The sequence below is a fragment of the Sapajus apella genome, unplaced genomic scaffold (genome assembly GCF_009761245.1).
Source record: "Sapajus apella isolate SASKATOON/1434 unplaced genomic scaffold, GSC_monkey_1.0 scaffold19, whole genome shotgun sequence".
Lineage (NCBI taxonomy): Eukaryota > Metazoa > Chordata > Mammalia > Primates > Cebidae > Sapajus > Sapajus apella.
In genome coordinates this window covers 14,957,867-14,972,686 of record NW_022436959.1, presented here as the reverse complement: position 1 = coordinate 14,972,686, position 14,820 = coordinate 14,957,867, and the positions used below count along the sequence as shown (strand labels likewise).

Genomic DNA, 14,820 nt, shown 5'->3' with positions numbered 1-14,820 from the left:
TAGGATAAGTCATTTTGTAAGTCGAATAGTAGGGTTTCCAAAAGTACATAGGTGAAAAAGCAAAACGGGTGTTCTACTCTCAGATTATATTTAAAAGACAAGAAGTCTGATCAACAAGGCTTTAGTGTACTACAATTTCTGCTCTGAAAAGCTGTATCATAGCCTGCACCTCAGGGCTTGTTCTGACCAAGCAGTTTGTAAACCACTTGGAAAAAGGCAGAAGTTGCCACTAACCATGTAGCTGCTGAGTAGTTGCATTAATTGTTGACATTTGGCACGGAGGCTGCTGCTCCCAGCTCAGCAGTGCCTACATGCCAGGTGAATGCCTGCGAACCCTCCTCTCTTTTGTATTTCTTTTCATTGAACATGGGCTATTGAATGTTGGCCTCTTGCCAACTGTCTTTAGGTGAGATTTGGGGAAAATTGCCAAAGAAACAAGAACAGCTGCCTTCATATCATTTTCTTTGTACAGCTACTTCCCAGGGAGCTGCTTGGGATCTATATGTGTCCATTTACTGGATTTAAACAAATCAGCACAAGGCAAGGGATGAGTTGCACAAAGCATATGCTATTTCTCCCCACCCCGGTTTCAGCTAACAGTGGGAACCTTGCCCCTGAGGGTACTGACAAGGGCATCAGCTGCTGTGAGTCTGGAAGCATGAGCTACTCAGAGCCTTACCTGTTTCTTTGTCCTGGACTTCTTCCAGGTGCAAGTCATTCAAAAGGTGCTCCAAAATCTTCTCTGGGGTCCCAGACACCACCACGTATCTGTCAGAGAGCAGAGAGTCCACTGAGTCATCCTCGGTGGAAGACTGCGAGCGGCTGCTCCATTCATCGTCCTCATCCTCCTCGTCGATGTATTTGAAATAAGGCACATCGAAGGTAGGCAAGGGCAGCTCTCGGTCTGAGAGCGCTGCGGCGGAATCTTTCCTCTCCAAATGAGGGTCAAAGACCCTCAGCCGGGAGCTGCCCATTGTGAACGGTTACTAACAAAGGCATCCCCTAAATGCTAAGAGATCTTGCCATCCCTGTCCTTTCACTGGGAACTGAGTCCATCTGGCTGCTAAGAGCTCTGCAGTCAGCTAGAACGCTGGAGAGGCGGAGAGAAAAGAGAGGGAGGGAGGGTAGAGGAGGCAGAGAGCGAGTGAGATGGAGCAAGGAAAGGGAAGGCAGGCAGGGAAAAGGAAACGGGAGCGCGTGCCTCTGTGGCTGCAGGGAAACTCTCACCTCCAATGGCTCTCCGCACTCCCAGCTGTGGGGGCTGGGCCACAGCACTGCACTTTCTTCAGCACCAGCACGCTCTGGTCTTGCTCTTTAACCTGAACAGTCGTCACTTCATCATCTTGCTTTAATTGTGGACAGGGATGATGGATGAGAGAAGGAAAAAGAGAGAGAAAATTAAAAGGGCGGGGGGAAGGAGCTAACTAAAGCTGCATTTTCTAGAGTTGTTTTACAGTATCATCTCTTTAAAGATTCAAAATAAATTAGGAGTCTGGTCCAAAATCTCCCTCTGATAGTAAAGTATCCAGGCCCAAGTGCTATGAAAACTTAAAACATTAGAGAGACATAAATAGTTTAAAGGAAATAAAAAAACAAAGTAGAAGTGGAATTCAGAGTTTATTTTGAAAACTACCTGAACAATTTAGAAATTGCAAAGTTCAAAGTTTCAAAAAGTACAAATACTAATTACAAGCATACTATATTCTCTTTTACCTGGTAGATGTTTACTAAATACTCTATTAAAGTTGAAAAATCATAAAAAAATACATTATTTAAACAATAAGACAGTGAGTTAAGCCATATTCAATAGCTGTAATCACCCTTACTTTAAAAGGCAGGCAAGGGGAAAAAAAAACAAAACTACCCACTCCATCACTCAGTTCAATTTTTTTTTCAGACTTGAGATGGCCTTCAAATTTATCATGTACTTGTTTTGGCAGAACACAAGCAAAAATGGATCTCTAGTTAGAATCTCATCTAGGCTGAAATTTGGATGTCATGGGTGAGTGCACAGACTTTCTTCACCTCAGTCCCTTTTTAAAAAGGAAAGACGGCTGAACCATCATTCATTTCTGCATACACAGCTTCCACAGCCCAGAGCGAATGTGGCCCGCTGACGTGGCTCTGTCACAGAGGACAGCTTTGCTGCTGACCCAGCAGGCTGGCCTCAGACTCTGAGAGTCATAAACACTTCCAGAGTGTTTAGTGTGAAATTCTTTCGACGTGCAACACCCAGTAAGCATAAGGTAGCCCGGGAAAAAAGAACTATAAGATGCATGTCAGAAAATCTAGCTTCCCTATTTCTGAGGATTTGAGCAAAAGATTAAAGCAAGAAAACTTGAGAGTAAGTAGGTTTCACTTTAAAAATGGTATCACCTCTTTAAAAAGTGTACTACATGCTTAGGGTTCCTAGCACGTTTCCCCTAATGACAGAAAATCCTACCTACCTAGGCTCAGGTACAAACATAAAAGATGATATCCCCGCCCCCAACAGAGAAAAAAATACCCATTGTGCCTTATTAATTGGTTCTACAGGCTACTCGGGGATGTCAATGTATTTTATTCACCTTTCATAAGAATAGGAAGGTACTAATCTTGCCCTAATTGCCAGCCAAATCAGTAATAAAATTGTGATTTTACCTCCCGGTAATCTGGTTCCTAAGAAAATGTAATAAGCTAATCATTTAAGTCCTCCAGGATTTTCTTAAAAACAAAAAATATTTGTCATTCTAAACAGCAATATAATTTTATGATCATTCATTTTTAATCTTTTAGTGGTAAATAATTTCACTATGTAAAACCGATGTATTACATTTCAGCAAGGTCAGAAGCGCGCAGTTACTGTGGCAATTAATGCTGGATATTCATTGTTAAACTCTCTGGGGACGACAGTGGGACTCCCGTAACATGAATACCAATGTGTAATTGCTATCTTTCATTTTTCCAAAGGGGTTCTTTTGTTATCCATGTGGCTGAAGTGAAATAAGGTGGCTGAAGAGAAGTGCATACATTGACTGAAAAAAAAAAAAAAAGCAGAATGAGGGTCTGGGATGCTGAGACACATAGGACAAATGAATAATTCTGTTCTCTGAAAGGACAAAAATCTTTCCCTTAAATCGTGTGCCAATACTCATTTTATATGAGCTTGCTGTCATTCTGAAGCACGTTTTACATTCTATGTGCATGTGATATATGGCATTATTAACTTCCACAGGCCATGCACATACATATGGATGGGAAGGGCTTCTCTAATGCCTGTGTAACTAATATGTATTACATGGCTGTGCACACAGCAGCCACACTCTGCTGGGTAGGGGAAGAGCTGAATCATATTGATGTACTATCAATAGCATCTATGTCATTGTGATAGTTTTCCATTTTGAAGACCTGTTAAAAGTGAAGAAGAGAAAAAGCAGAAAAATTAATGTATAAAGGGAAATATGTTATCTAAAATTGCCATAAAAACATAATAATCCTCTGTATTACATCTGGCTCTCAAGAAGGAAAGGTAATTTAATGTTTCCTGACCCAGGTATGCTTGACTAATTTCTCATCATGAGAAAGAACAGAATCATCATAGCTGAGGTTCTGGGTATGAAATTTTGTTCTTGTGCTTGCTTGGTTAAAATTAAAAATATTAAGAGAACTAATAACAGAAAATATATTCAGTGACAAATAGTTCATAAAATGCAGGTAAAGTATTAAAACACTTAAGTGACATTCATTCAACAAATAGTGAGGGCTTCCTTTGCATAAGGCACTGTTCTGGACACCAAGTGGAAAGTGAAGATGAGTGAGGCAAGTATCCTGCTCTTGACTGGCAAGTTAATAGGCTCCATGACAACATAAGTATAACAGGGTGACCACCCTAAGATGTAGCCAAATGCAAGAGACAATGCAAAAGTAGAATCCATGGGATCTGACAATCAAAGATAATTATGGGTGACGGAAAGAATGGAAACACCATTAAACAGGGGAGAAAGTGTATGAAGGAGCGATTCTAGGGAGATGATGCTTCTGATTTTAAACATTGACAATTTGTACTAAGACAGCCTGCCTGCCATAGATGTTTAGCAAGCAGTTAGAAATAAAGAACTAGGCCTCCTCTAGACAGAGGTCAAGGAAAGAGACAAATTTAAGAATTATTTAACCTTTGGTAGTGGATGAGATTGTTAAGGAGTAGCAGGAAAGAGGCAGAACTATGAACATTGGGGATTAAAGGAACTAAAAGCAGAGTAAGGGGAAGAATTAAAGAGGGAGAATATTAGAGAAATAGGGGAACCTACTTACAGAGAGACCATGAAGACTACCACCAAGATGAGCCAGGAGGAGAGCCAGGAGAGCACTGTATTAGGAGACCCCAGGAGAAAGCCTGCCTGACACTAACGTTTACAAAGATGGTAAGTCTAAGAAAAAGTGATGATGAGGGCACTTTAGGTCAAATGTGTTCAACTGTGAGTGAATAAGGAGGAAGAGAAGACTACATCTTGGAAATTTCCTCATAAAAAAAGAAGTCAGCTTGAAGAGGCCCATTCCTCCAAAATCAAACCTTTCTGAAGCAGCCAGTACCAGAGAACCTTTCAGATGGCAAATGCTGAGAATCATCCAGCTCAACCCTACGACATTCAAGGAGTCATACAAGCAGCACAACTTCCAATGCTGTTTGCCTTTAGGTTTGTGAACACATTAACTGAAGATGCATTTGTCGCTAATAGCTTGTTATACCTCTTTTCATCTCACAACTTTCTTGGCCTAATTCTTATTTATCCCAGAAAGTTCACTTCAAGAATCACCTCATCCAGGTAGCCCCTGGCCTTCAGTTTGATCTTGTTGGCCCTTCTGTGTGACCTCACAGCACCACATGTATCCTTCTGACTCAGCACTCTGAGGAGCACTTACTGATGCACTTTCTGTCCCTGCCTTGCCCAAGCTCACTTGTGGGTGAGTACCCTATCTTCTTTCACTTTGAATTCCCAACAATTAACCAGGTATTGACATTTCACAGACACTCAATGAACATTTACTGAATATGTTTATAAACAAAAGGATGAATGAATGCATGTGCATTTTAAAGTGGAGGTTTAGAGAGCAACACATTAAATCTCATTTTTCTTTTTTGGGGGGTGGGGGGACATTCACTCTGTCACTCAGGCTGGAGTGCAGGAGCACAATCTCAACTCACTGCCACCTCTGCCTCTTGGACTCAAGTGACCCTCCCACTTCAGCCTCTTGAGTAGCTGGGACTACAGGCACACACACCAACGATGCCCAGCTAATTTTTTATTTTATTTTTTTGTAGAGACAGGGTTTCACCTTGTTGCCTACGCTGGTTTTGAACTCCTGAGGTCAAGCAATCTGCCCATCTCAGTCTCCCAAAGGACACCTTAAATCTCTGAATATATTTCACTTGGTGAATTGTGATAGAGCCCAGAGAAGGGACATTTTGCTGAGAGGTGCTCTTCCTAAGGAGGGATCGTCAAACTCCACTGGTGGTCATCAAACTCTGCAGAGCACTGGCCTTCCCAGCTCTGCATCCTGACCATCAGCTTAGCTAAGGCACTCAAACAGACAGTGCTAACCTGAGAAGAACAGCTGGCATGCTTGTTAAATTGGACAATGGCAAAGTAAGGAAAGGAGTTACATATCAGATCAGAAAGACCTGCTCTAATTCAGGATCTTAGCCTGGGAGTGGCTTATGTCAGACAGCACCAAGCCTTGGCCACTACTTAATATATGAAAAGTATTTTGTGAAGTATAAAACATCATGCAATTATTAGTTACTGGACCATTAATAGCTAATATAATTTTATTCCATAGTGGCAGAGGTAATGACAACTCAAGAACTAAGGAAGACAACACTGCCATATGCAACAAACAGAACCACTAGGAATGGGCAACTGGGGAGGAATCAGCCACCACTAGGCAGATAAACCTATAACAACTAACAGTAGCTGAGGGCTTACTGTACCACAGGCAAAGCTAAGAGCTGAAGATCCACTATCTTACCTAATCACTATAATGATCCTATGAGATTAATGCTATAAAAATTCCTATTTTACAAATGGAGACGGGAGCCCAGAGATTAAATAAGAAAGATCACAGAGCAAAGTTGAGATTGAACCCAGACAGGCTCGATGCGAGTGCTCTTAACCAGAACCACAAATGTCCCCTAAGATGGCCAGTGCTCTATATTATAGATGACAATTATCAAAGATGCCACTTTCCCTCGTGCTGACTGCCAGTGCAGGGCAATTGTTGGTGGGTCAGGCAACAGGGGTGACTAGGCCAAAGTCAGGGCCAAAAGCTCGAGCTAGCATAGCCAGTTTTTAGTTCCAGATGGCCCGTCTGGTTTGGGAAAGCCATACAATGGCTTTCATTCCAAGAGAGGAAGAGAGTTGGCAGGAGTCGAGTGCAGTGGTGTGACCACAGCTCAACCAGCTCAGATCAGGCAGCGCTCGAGACTCTGCAAGGGCAAAATGAAGTGCCGACCAGACCCGAGGCAGGGACCAAGGCAGAAACAGAGTTAAACATGACAGGGACTGGCTTTAGAGGAAGGCGATGTTTGTGGGCACCCATGTCTATGCAACTTGGGGCACAGAGACATACAGGTTAAGGCTGGTGGAGGTGGAGCTCCTGGTATGTAAGCTGCCTCGGGCCTGCTGTGCTCAAGAAGTGGGTGGACATGAATTACAGACTTTAACATGGTTAATTTTATGTTATGTAAATTTTACCTTAAAATTGAAAAAAAAAAAAAAAAAAAAAAAAAAGAGCAGACATGAGTCTGTGGACACAGGTTTGTTGGCCAGGGGCCAAGTGAATCTGCCCCCAGGAGCCACAGGGAGCTCTGAGAAATATGTCCTGAGAGGTACAATTTAGGTAGCCAGAGGTCCAAGAAAGAAGAGTTCAGGAGGATAAGTAGCAGCAGGTTATTTCCACTTTCCCAGCCACTCTGCCCTGTGGGAGAGGAAGCCCTGGAATTACTCATGATGTTCTAGAAAGGTGACTTTCCACTAGTGGGTGATGAGATAAAAGTGACTGATTGTGGACCAATTTAAAGAAGTGCTAACAGCAGAGATGGACCCAGCTCTCTCCCAAGATGAAGCAGAGTGTGTCAACATATCATAAAAAAATGAAGATGATTCTGGATTGAGAGTCAGGGCCATGCTCTGCACCCTTTCCAACATAAAGATTCTATAAAATTATTCTTAATTCCACTTTTCTCACAGAAGCCCAAAGTGTTGGTTCTCCCTAAATGGGAAGAAGGCACATGATTTAGCAGTTAGGTATCTCTTCCCATCTTGCACTATGGAAATTCACCTAAAGCCTAGCTGACCAAGCCACCAATGCCCACATCTGTTTCTGTTCTATAAATGTGGGTACAGCAGAATTAGAATGCTTATCTGAAAAAAAAAATCTCCTCTAGCCGAAAAGAATTTTGTTGAGAACAACCCTTAGATAATTTGCTGAAAATATATCTCATGATTCTTTTTCTCATGAAAAAAAAGTAAACAGATATTTTATAAAAAGGTCAAAAGAATATTGCTGGCAAGACAGAACTGATTAAGAGAGATTAAGTTAGCAGATGTATGTCAAGGTGAGCCGCTTAGACTCAGCCGACCACAAAGGAGCTGGCCTAACAAATACGTCTTTGTACACGATACTCTGGAAGAAGGAGAGTATTTAGACAATGATAATTAGTTCTTTCCTTTTTTTAATCCCACACATATTAAGATTAATAACTGTAATGAAAGCCTAAATAAGATTAATAAAATTCATCATTCCAACATTTATAAAATCTAGGTAAAGTCTGACTTTTATAGATATGAAAATAAACATATATTTCTTATGGAACTTCACCAAACTCCAACAGAAAACCAGTATGCATAACTAAACAAAAAGCTACTGGCTACTAGACAAAAACTTTATGTATTAAATGTCATCGCCTCTAGGAATATCGTCATATAAAACAACTTGTTTAATAACCCCAAAACCAGAGCAAGCCTGGGAATTTGATCCCAGGGCCAACTTCAGCTAGTATACCTACCGCACAATGGGGCAGAAGCGATGGGATAGACTGTAGCATCTTGAAATATAAAGTCAATGCCTTTTTATTATGAATATATTTCAACATGCTGTATTAGCTTGACAGATCATTCTGGATACTGGCAGGAAAAAGCATACTCAGCAAGGGTTTTGAAAGTGTTTAATGAAGGGGCTACTTACAGCTGTGTAGGTAGATTTGACAAAACTAAGTAAAAATGGTGAGAGATAACCAGGACTAGAAAAGAGGGAGATCTTAACTAGCCCTGGGCTGGAAGGGGTAAGGGGAGGTAAAAGTAAGTATTGGATCCCTTTGGGAGCTAGAGGCATAAATGAGAAGCTACCAAGGAGGAGTTGTGGCCACTGCCAGAACTAAGGAGGAAGATGGACAGAAGTGAGAGGAATACCCTGACCTCTCTCTCCTTCCTGCTTCTGATCTCTTGCCGATGCTTCCCACTGGCTTTATCCCATTCAGAGCAGGAGGACAAGAAATCCAGCGTGATGTATTCCATAGTGTGTGGTGAGGACTTGCTGTCCCAGCACAGGGCAGACGTGAGAAGGGGATGCAAACAGAGACAGCCCAGCATGCTTCACATTTCACAGTTTCCAGCGAAGCGTGTGTGAAGTTTTCATTAATTTAGACTACACCATATTGGTCATGTATTTCATCTTCCTGCTGTCCAGAAAACAAGTCAAAAACCCAAAATCTTTAGGGTAGGGTGTGTTAGCATTTTGCTTCTTGACTGAATCCAATTTCTACATGCTTTATGGTTTTAACAGTCTTTCTTGTCTAATGCCTACATCAGTTTACTGTAATTTAGCTTCCGCAGCTTGCTTCACACTCTACATTTCCCATGTGACCTTTGAGAGTGGTTGGTCAATCACACAGGTGTTGCTGTTTATCATAAAAGCTTAAATTTTATTAAATCTTTTCCAGCAAGCTTCTACTTCCAATATAAAAGTTCTTGGCTGATGACCAGATTTGGGAGTGGAACAGAAGGCAGAAGAGGGAGGAGAAATGGCAGGGCCAGTTCCACTCTGATGATAGCTGCATGAGAATAGTGGATGGGTTGGTTTGGTTTTCTGTCTCATCCCACCATCCAGAACAATGTCTGTTAAATGAATGGATGGCCTGGCGAATGATGGATAAGTGAACAGATACTATAAATGAGAATGGCTCAAGGTCAAAAGAGGCAGAGGCTCAGACTCAGAGGAAGTAAGTCCGGGGATAAGCTAGGGTAGAAAAGGAAGATTCAAGCCTAAAGTCTGCACAATGAAGGAACTAAATCTAGTCCATTGTAGCCAGGAACCAAAGCTGTAAAGTCAGATCTAGGCTAAGTCTGAGTAATGGGCATAGCTCTCTGACAGCACACATAGAGTCTGATTCTGACTCCAGGGTCTTTGGAGCCAGTTCTCACCCAGGAAGACGTCCGTCCTCAAAGGGCTGAGTTCACAGCTGTAGACAAGGCCTCAACCTATACTGAGAGGACATGGGTTACAGGGCTTGCCTTATCCAGAGTCAAATCCTGGCAACCATCCAATAGCTGTTTTGCTGGGAGAATAAAAATATACTCCCCAAACTCCAAAGTATCATCTAAAAAATAAGGCCATTATGCACCTCCCAGGACTTTTAGGCACTAAAAAAGACAATGAAGGCCCACCACGGTCCCCTGCCACCCCAACTACAGTTCAATCACTAATGACTAGATAAATCTAATTTGTTTAACAATTTACATGTCTTACCAAGAATCTTTCCACCAAGCAGCAACCCAGGGATATGGTCCATTTCTCTCTAGTTCATGGGTAATAACCAATTTTTAATAGAGTAAAAATTAAACTCAGATGATGGGATCCCTTCAAAGAACTTATGGCCTGAATCAAATTAAACTGATATCCACCAAAGCAAAGACAGACCGGGTTCAAATCCTAGAGTTGCCATTTACAGGTATTGATCGACTTAACGACCTATGCAACTTACAACCATTAGACTTTACGACCATAATCGCTAGCCAGACTGCTGCGTCTGGCAGCGCAAAAGTTGCCCAACTGGGCGTACGACAGTGCGGACCAGCTTCCAGCAGCACTACCATCTCCGCGTGCACCATTTCAACTGTTATCCCAGACTCGGTATAGCAATTTGTGTTTTGTGTCTTGGATATTTTTCATCAAACCCCTCCCAATAAACTTCTTATACATTTTGAAGCAATGGACCCAAACATCGAACGATTTGCAAGGATTGAACGGATGGCGCACGATGTGTTTCGTCCGTATCGTGAAATTTATGAAGAAAAAAAGAAACATACAATTCAGACAAAGCTCACCATGTTTATGAAAAAACCAACTCCGGTAACCCCAACTGCTGCCTCAGATGACATCAACGATCCGCAGCCAAGCACCAGCGGCCAATAAAATGTTTCGTACATGTTTATATATTTTGATATGTTTTGCAATTGGGAAAATGTTTCCTATGGTATTTTTTATACCCGTATTTTGTATTTTTGTATGCACCTGTATTTTGTAATTTTGTATGTTTTGCAAATATTAAACCAGTTGTACTGGTAATGCAGTGTTTTACTTAAACCTGACGAATGTAAAAATAAGAAACAAAATGGTGTAGAGATGATACAAATGGCATAAAATGAACAAAGAAAATTATGATATATAACAATAATGAAAGAAAATTATGATAAAATATGACTTAAAGATTTTTATAACATCATTTCACAGTACTGTACATATAGCCTACTCAACTTACAACCAAATTGTGTTACGACTGGTCTGTCTGAACCAATTGTGGTCGTAAGTTGAGCACTAGCTGTACTAGCTGAGTGGTCTATCTCTCTGAGCATCAGTTTTCTTGCCTGTGAAATGGGATAATCCCTACCTTATAGACCCAACTGAATACTGGACACAGAGAAAGCCCTCAATAAATAGAGGACAAAAAAATATACAAGCTATATTGTAACTGTATACCATCCAAGTGTACTAACACTGAAGTATTACAAAATTGAATTTGCATCAGGATCTTGCTATAATTTTGTTTATGTATGTTTATATATTAATATCCAAATTTTAAAAACACATAAAAATGACATCATAAAACTTTTCCTACTGCAATGCAAACTGCTGCCTATGGTGCTGTATGTGCCACTGAGAGGGAGAAGGCATCACAAGAGTTAATTACAGAGCTCACGGAACCTACAGAATCGGAGGTTCCAAGCCCCTCTGCCAGAGAAGGACTAACAATGATGAAATTGATCATCTTCATGTGCATGTGGAGCTGTTTCTTTCTGGCACTCACCTCACCCCAAATCTCACTTGCCAAGAAGTGTACACCTCTAGAGATCAAAAACTAAAAGGAGACAAGGAAGTTCAGTTGTCTCTCTGACTCTTATATTTTTAAACATAAAATGTCAAGAGTTAGCTAACGCTCTGTGGGCTCTTGGTCTTTGGTCAGGGTTACTGATGATCTGCAAAGGCACAGTTGCATCCTGCATTGTTGGCATGACTGGAGTATAGACTGGATAAAACACAGCAGTGACAAACAAGGTGTGATGCCAGCCATGGTCACCTGAGGTGAGACAGCTGGAATGCCACTGCTTTCTGCTGCTCTTCTGTTCCAGATATGGTGGTTATTTCCTTCTGCAGAGACTTGGAGGTACATCCACTCGCCCTGGTTAGAAGGCCTGAGGGAACAGGTGAAGAGTCAGCCAAACTGGGAAACCGCTGAGATTTTTCTGAGCCACTTACCACCTGCATGCTGTGGACCAGGGCTCTTCAGCAGTGCCTCAGTTCCCTGCAACTAAGCAGCCTGGGTCAACGGGCAACTGAGGGCATGGTACCGTGTGCACACAGGACCTGATAGAGGCCTATTTGAGAGCACGTCAGAAGAAATGAGGATCTTTCAGAAATCTAAATTAGATCCTTAAGCATTTCCTGAAATGTAGAAGAAGAAAGGGGAAAAAAATGCCAGTGACCAGAATCACTGCTTTTCACCAGCAGCCCGAAGACAGGACAGAAACCTACACTAAATTATGATTAAAGTTTCTACATTCTGGTTGCAGATATATTTGTCCCATGGGGTTTAAAAAAATCCATGGTAGCAGTTTTACAGAAGGCTTTACAACTGAATAACAAGAGAATAACATGACTTTTCAGAGCAGCATGAAATAGCTAGCCCTGAGTGGTTCCTATGGCCTTGACTTCTTTCAAATTCCTCCCATAGGATCTGAAACTGAGTTGTGTTTCATACCTCTGACTCAGTGAGGAACTAATTCATAAACAGAAATTATTTGAAAAAGCCAGTTCTTATCTCTGAGTAGACTCAGCAGAAGTATTCTTCAAACTTAAAAAGGAAATAAACCCTAAAAGATTGAAAGGCTTGAAGTCAAGGAACTCTATCACTTTTCCCAAATTTCCCGTGTGTGTCAATGTGCATCTGCATGCATGTACGTGAGGATATGTTTTGTGTGTGTGTGCACGCATGCATGTGGAACTTCTGCAAGGGCAAAGCAGCAATCCAAAGGGGAGTTCCAGTATTTACGCAAGTTATGGAATGAAAAATTCCTAGCTAGTGTAGCAGTTGCCAGGTCACATGGAATGGGAGTGAGGAGATACAAAGCCTCTTAAGTAAACACTCTTGTTTTTTCATGTTTTGTACATTCCTTGGTGTTTTTAGGGAGGCAGGCCTTTAGTCTCTGCTGTAACCATCTCAGAAACTTCATTTCACAGTTTGAAACAAGGCTGGGTGAAAGGTAGACAAAGTGTTACTTTTGGTGCTTGGAACAGTAACCGGAAGTTGGTATTGAAAACAGATTAAGAGAATTTAAAATGTAATGAAATATTGCTAAAATGATTTGAGAGGCAAGTAAAAAAAAAAAAACAGCAGGTAAAAAGAAGAAATAGAGAAGATTAAAATAAGACAAAGATAAATTTGCCTGCAAAGTAGCAGTTCTTTCCTGCTTTTTTTCCTAATGGAGGGGATAGGTGTGGAGGGAGGGACAGACTAGGGGAACAAAAAAGGAATTAGTATTTAAGTGAGGAATTAGTATTGCAGTGATACCACATACAAAAACAAATTCTCTTTTCCTGAATATTAATGTGCACCTGGAATGCCAAAGAAGGTCGAAATCCTCAAAAACCTGCCCAGGTAAGATCTTTGCTCCATAACCTGTGACCCATTAAAGTCTGTATCTACTCTTTACCAAGCATGGATTCTTCCAAAGACTTTTCTATATTACAAAGTGACTATTGGTTATGAACCTCCCTGCCTTTTCTGCTTGTCATTTCCAGGTGAACTCTCCAAGGGAGAAAACTTCTAATTTAAAACTTTAAATAGCCAATGAACTGGAATCCTGAAGCTGGAACAACTTTGGATTTTCACAGATTTGATGTGAAGTGCTTGACTGTGGGAAACCTTTCAAACCACCCACAGTGTCCTTCTCTGTCAGCTCCAGTTCCACAAACTGAAAGCCTAGTGCTGAACATTGGGGATAAAAGTTCAATCAAATAAAACCTAGGAATGCTCTCAAAGAGTACATTTTTCACGTGGGAGATAGACATGTAACAGACAAAAATTTGCATGTTTTAAAAACAGTGATTTGGAGGTACGCTGTGGGTAGCGGCTAGCTAATGAACCTAGCCAACATCAAGAACTAGGTTACTTTCTTGGTATTTCTAAGGGTTCAAGGCAATAAGTGCTAGCATTTCCTTTGTTGTTGAGATTTGGGAATTCCAGATTTTGATCCTCCTCAGAACATTCTGATCTCAGGAAAACAATTCCAAATATTTAATGACTTGACTTGAAATATCATTTTAATGTCCTGATAACAGACACTTCTAGCTGGATATGCTAGATTAGCCATCTGTCGTTTATCAGCACCATTCCGCAGAGTAAGTTTTTAGAAGTTCTACCCACTGGAGTATTTTTAGAACATAAAAGAACAGAATGATTCTTGGCATTGATAGACATATTCGATCAGAGTGAAAAAAGAGCTATTCAGAACTTCCTGAGTAATCAATTGGTATCCTTTATAAAATGGTGACATTTTCCCAGAAAGAGTCCAACACTCAAATGCATGGATATTGCTGAATTTTAGGGGAAGGGTGTCTTCAAGTTAAGAAAGGAATTTTAGAGCTAGAAGAAATCTTAGACCTCTAATATCCTGATTTATTAGATGAGAAGACTGAAGCTCAGGAAGGTAAAGTGATTTACTAAATCAATACTCAACATATTAACTTGGGAGGTAGTTTGTTCATCACAGAATTTCAATTCTCTCAAAATAAAATGAATTTCTTTGATGCTAGTAATAAAATAGTAAATTAACTGAAGAAAAATTACGCATATGATACTTGATCAAGAAATCTTACATTACAAAAATAAATCACAGCTATATTAAAAATCCAAGTGAGGCCAATCAGTGGCTCATGTTTTTAGTCTTGGTGCTTTAGGAGGCCAAGCTGGGAGGATCTCTGAGCTAAGGAGTTGGAGACCAGCCTGGGCAACATAATGAGGCCTTATCTTTACAAAAACATCAAAAAATTAGTTGGGTGTGGTGGTACATGCCTGTAGTCTCAGCAACTCTGGAGGCTGAGGTGGGAGGATTGTGGCCGTAGTGAGTTCTGATCTTTCCATCACACTCCAGCCTGGGCAACAGAGTGAGACCCATGTATCAATAAAAACAAAATCTGAGTGAAAAGTGCAACTCCAAAAGAAATTAAAAAAATAAAATAAGCCGAGGCGGGTGGATCACGAGGTCAAGAGATCGAGACCATCCTGGT

General features: G+C 41.0%; 1 protein-coding gene across 2 annotated transcripts in view; it reads right to left on the bottom strand.

Moving 5' to 3' along the window:
• Positions 1-14,820, bottom strand: part of RAPGEF5 (Rap guanine nucleotide exchange factor 5) — a 249,102-nt gene that overhangs the window by 73,608 nt on the left and 160,674 nt on the right. For both annotated transcript variants that reach the window (XM_032287013.1, XM_032287012.1), the window contains exons 10-11: positions 1,228-1,346; positions 680-768 (exon numbers count right to left, since the gene is read on the bottom strand). In XM_032287013.1, coding sequence (XP_032142904.1) covers positions 680-768; positions 1,228-1,346 — 208 coding nt within the window. The remainder of the gene's footprint in view (positions 1-679; positions 769-1,227; positions 1,347-14,820) is intronic.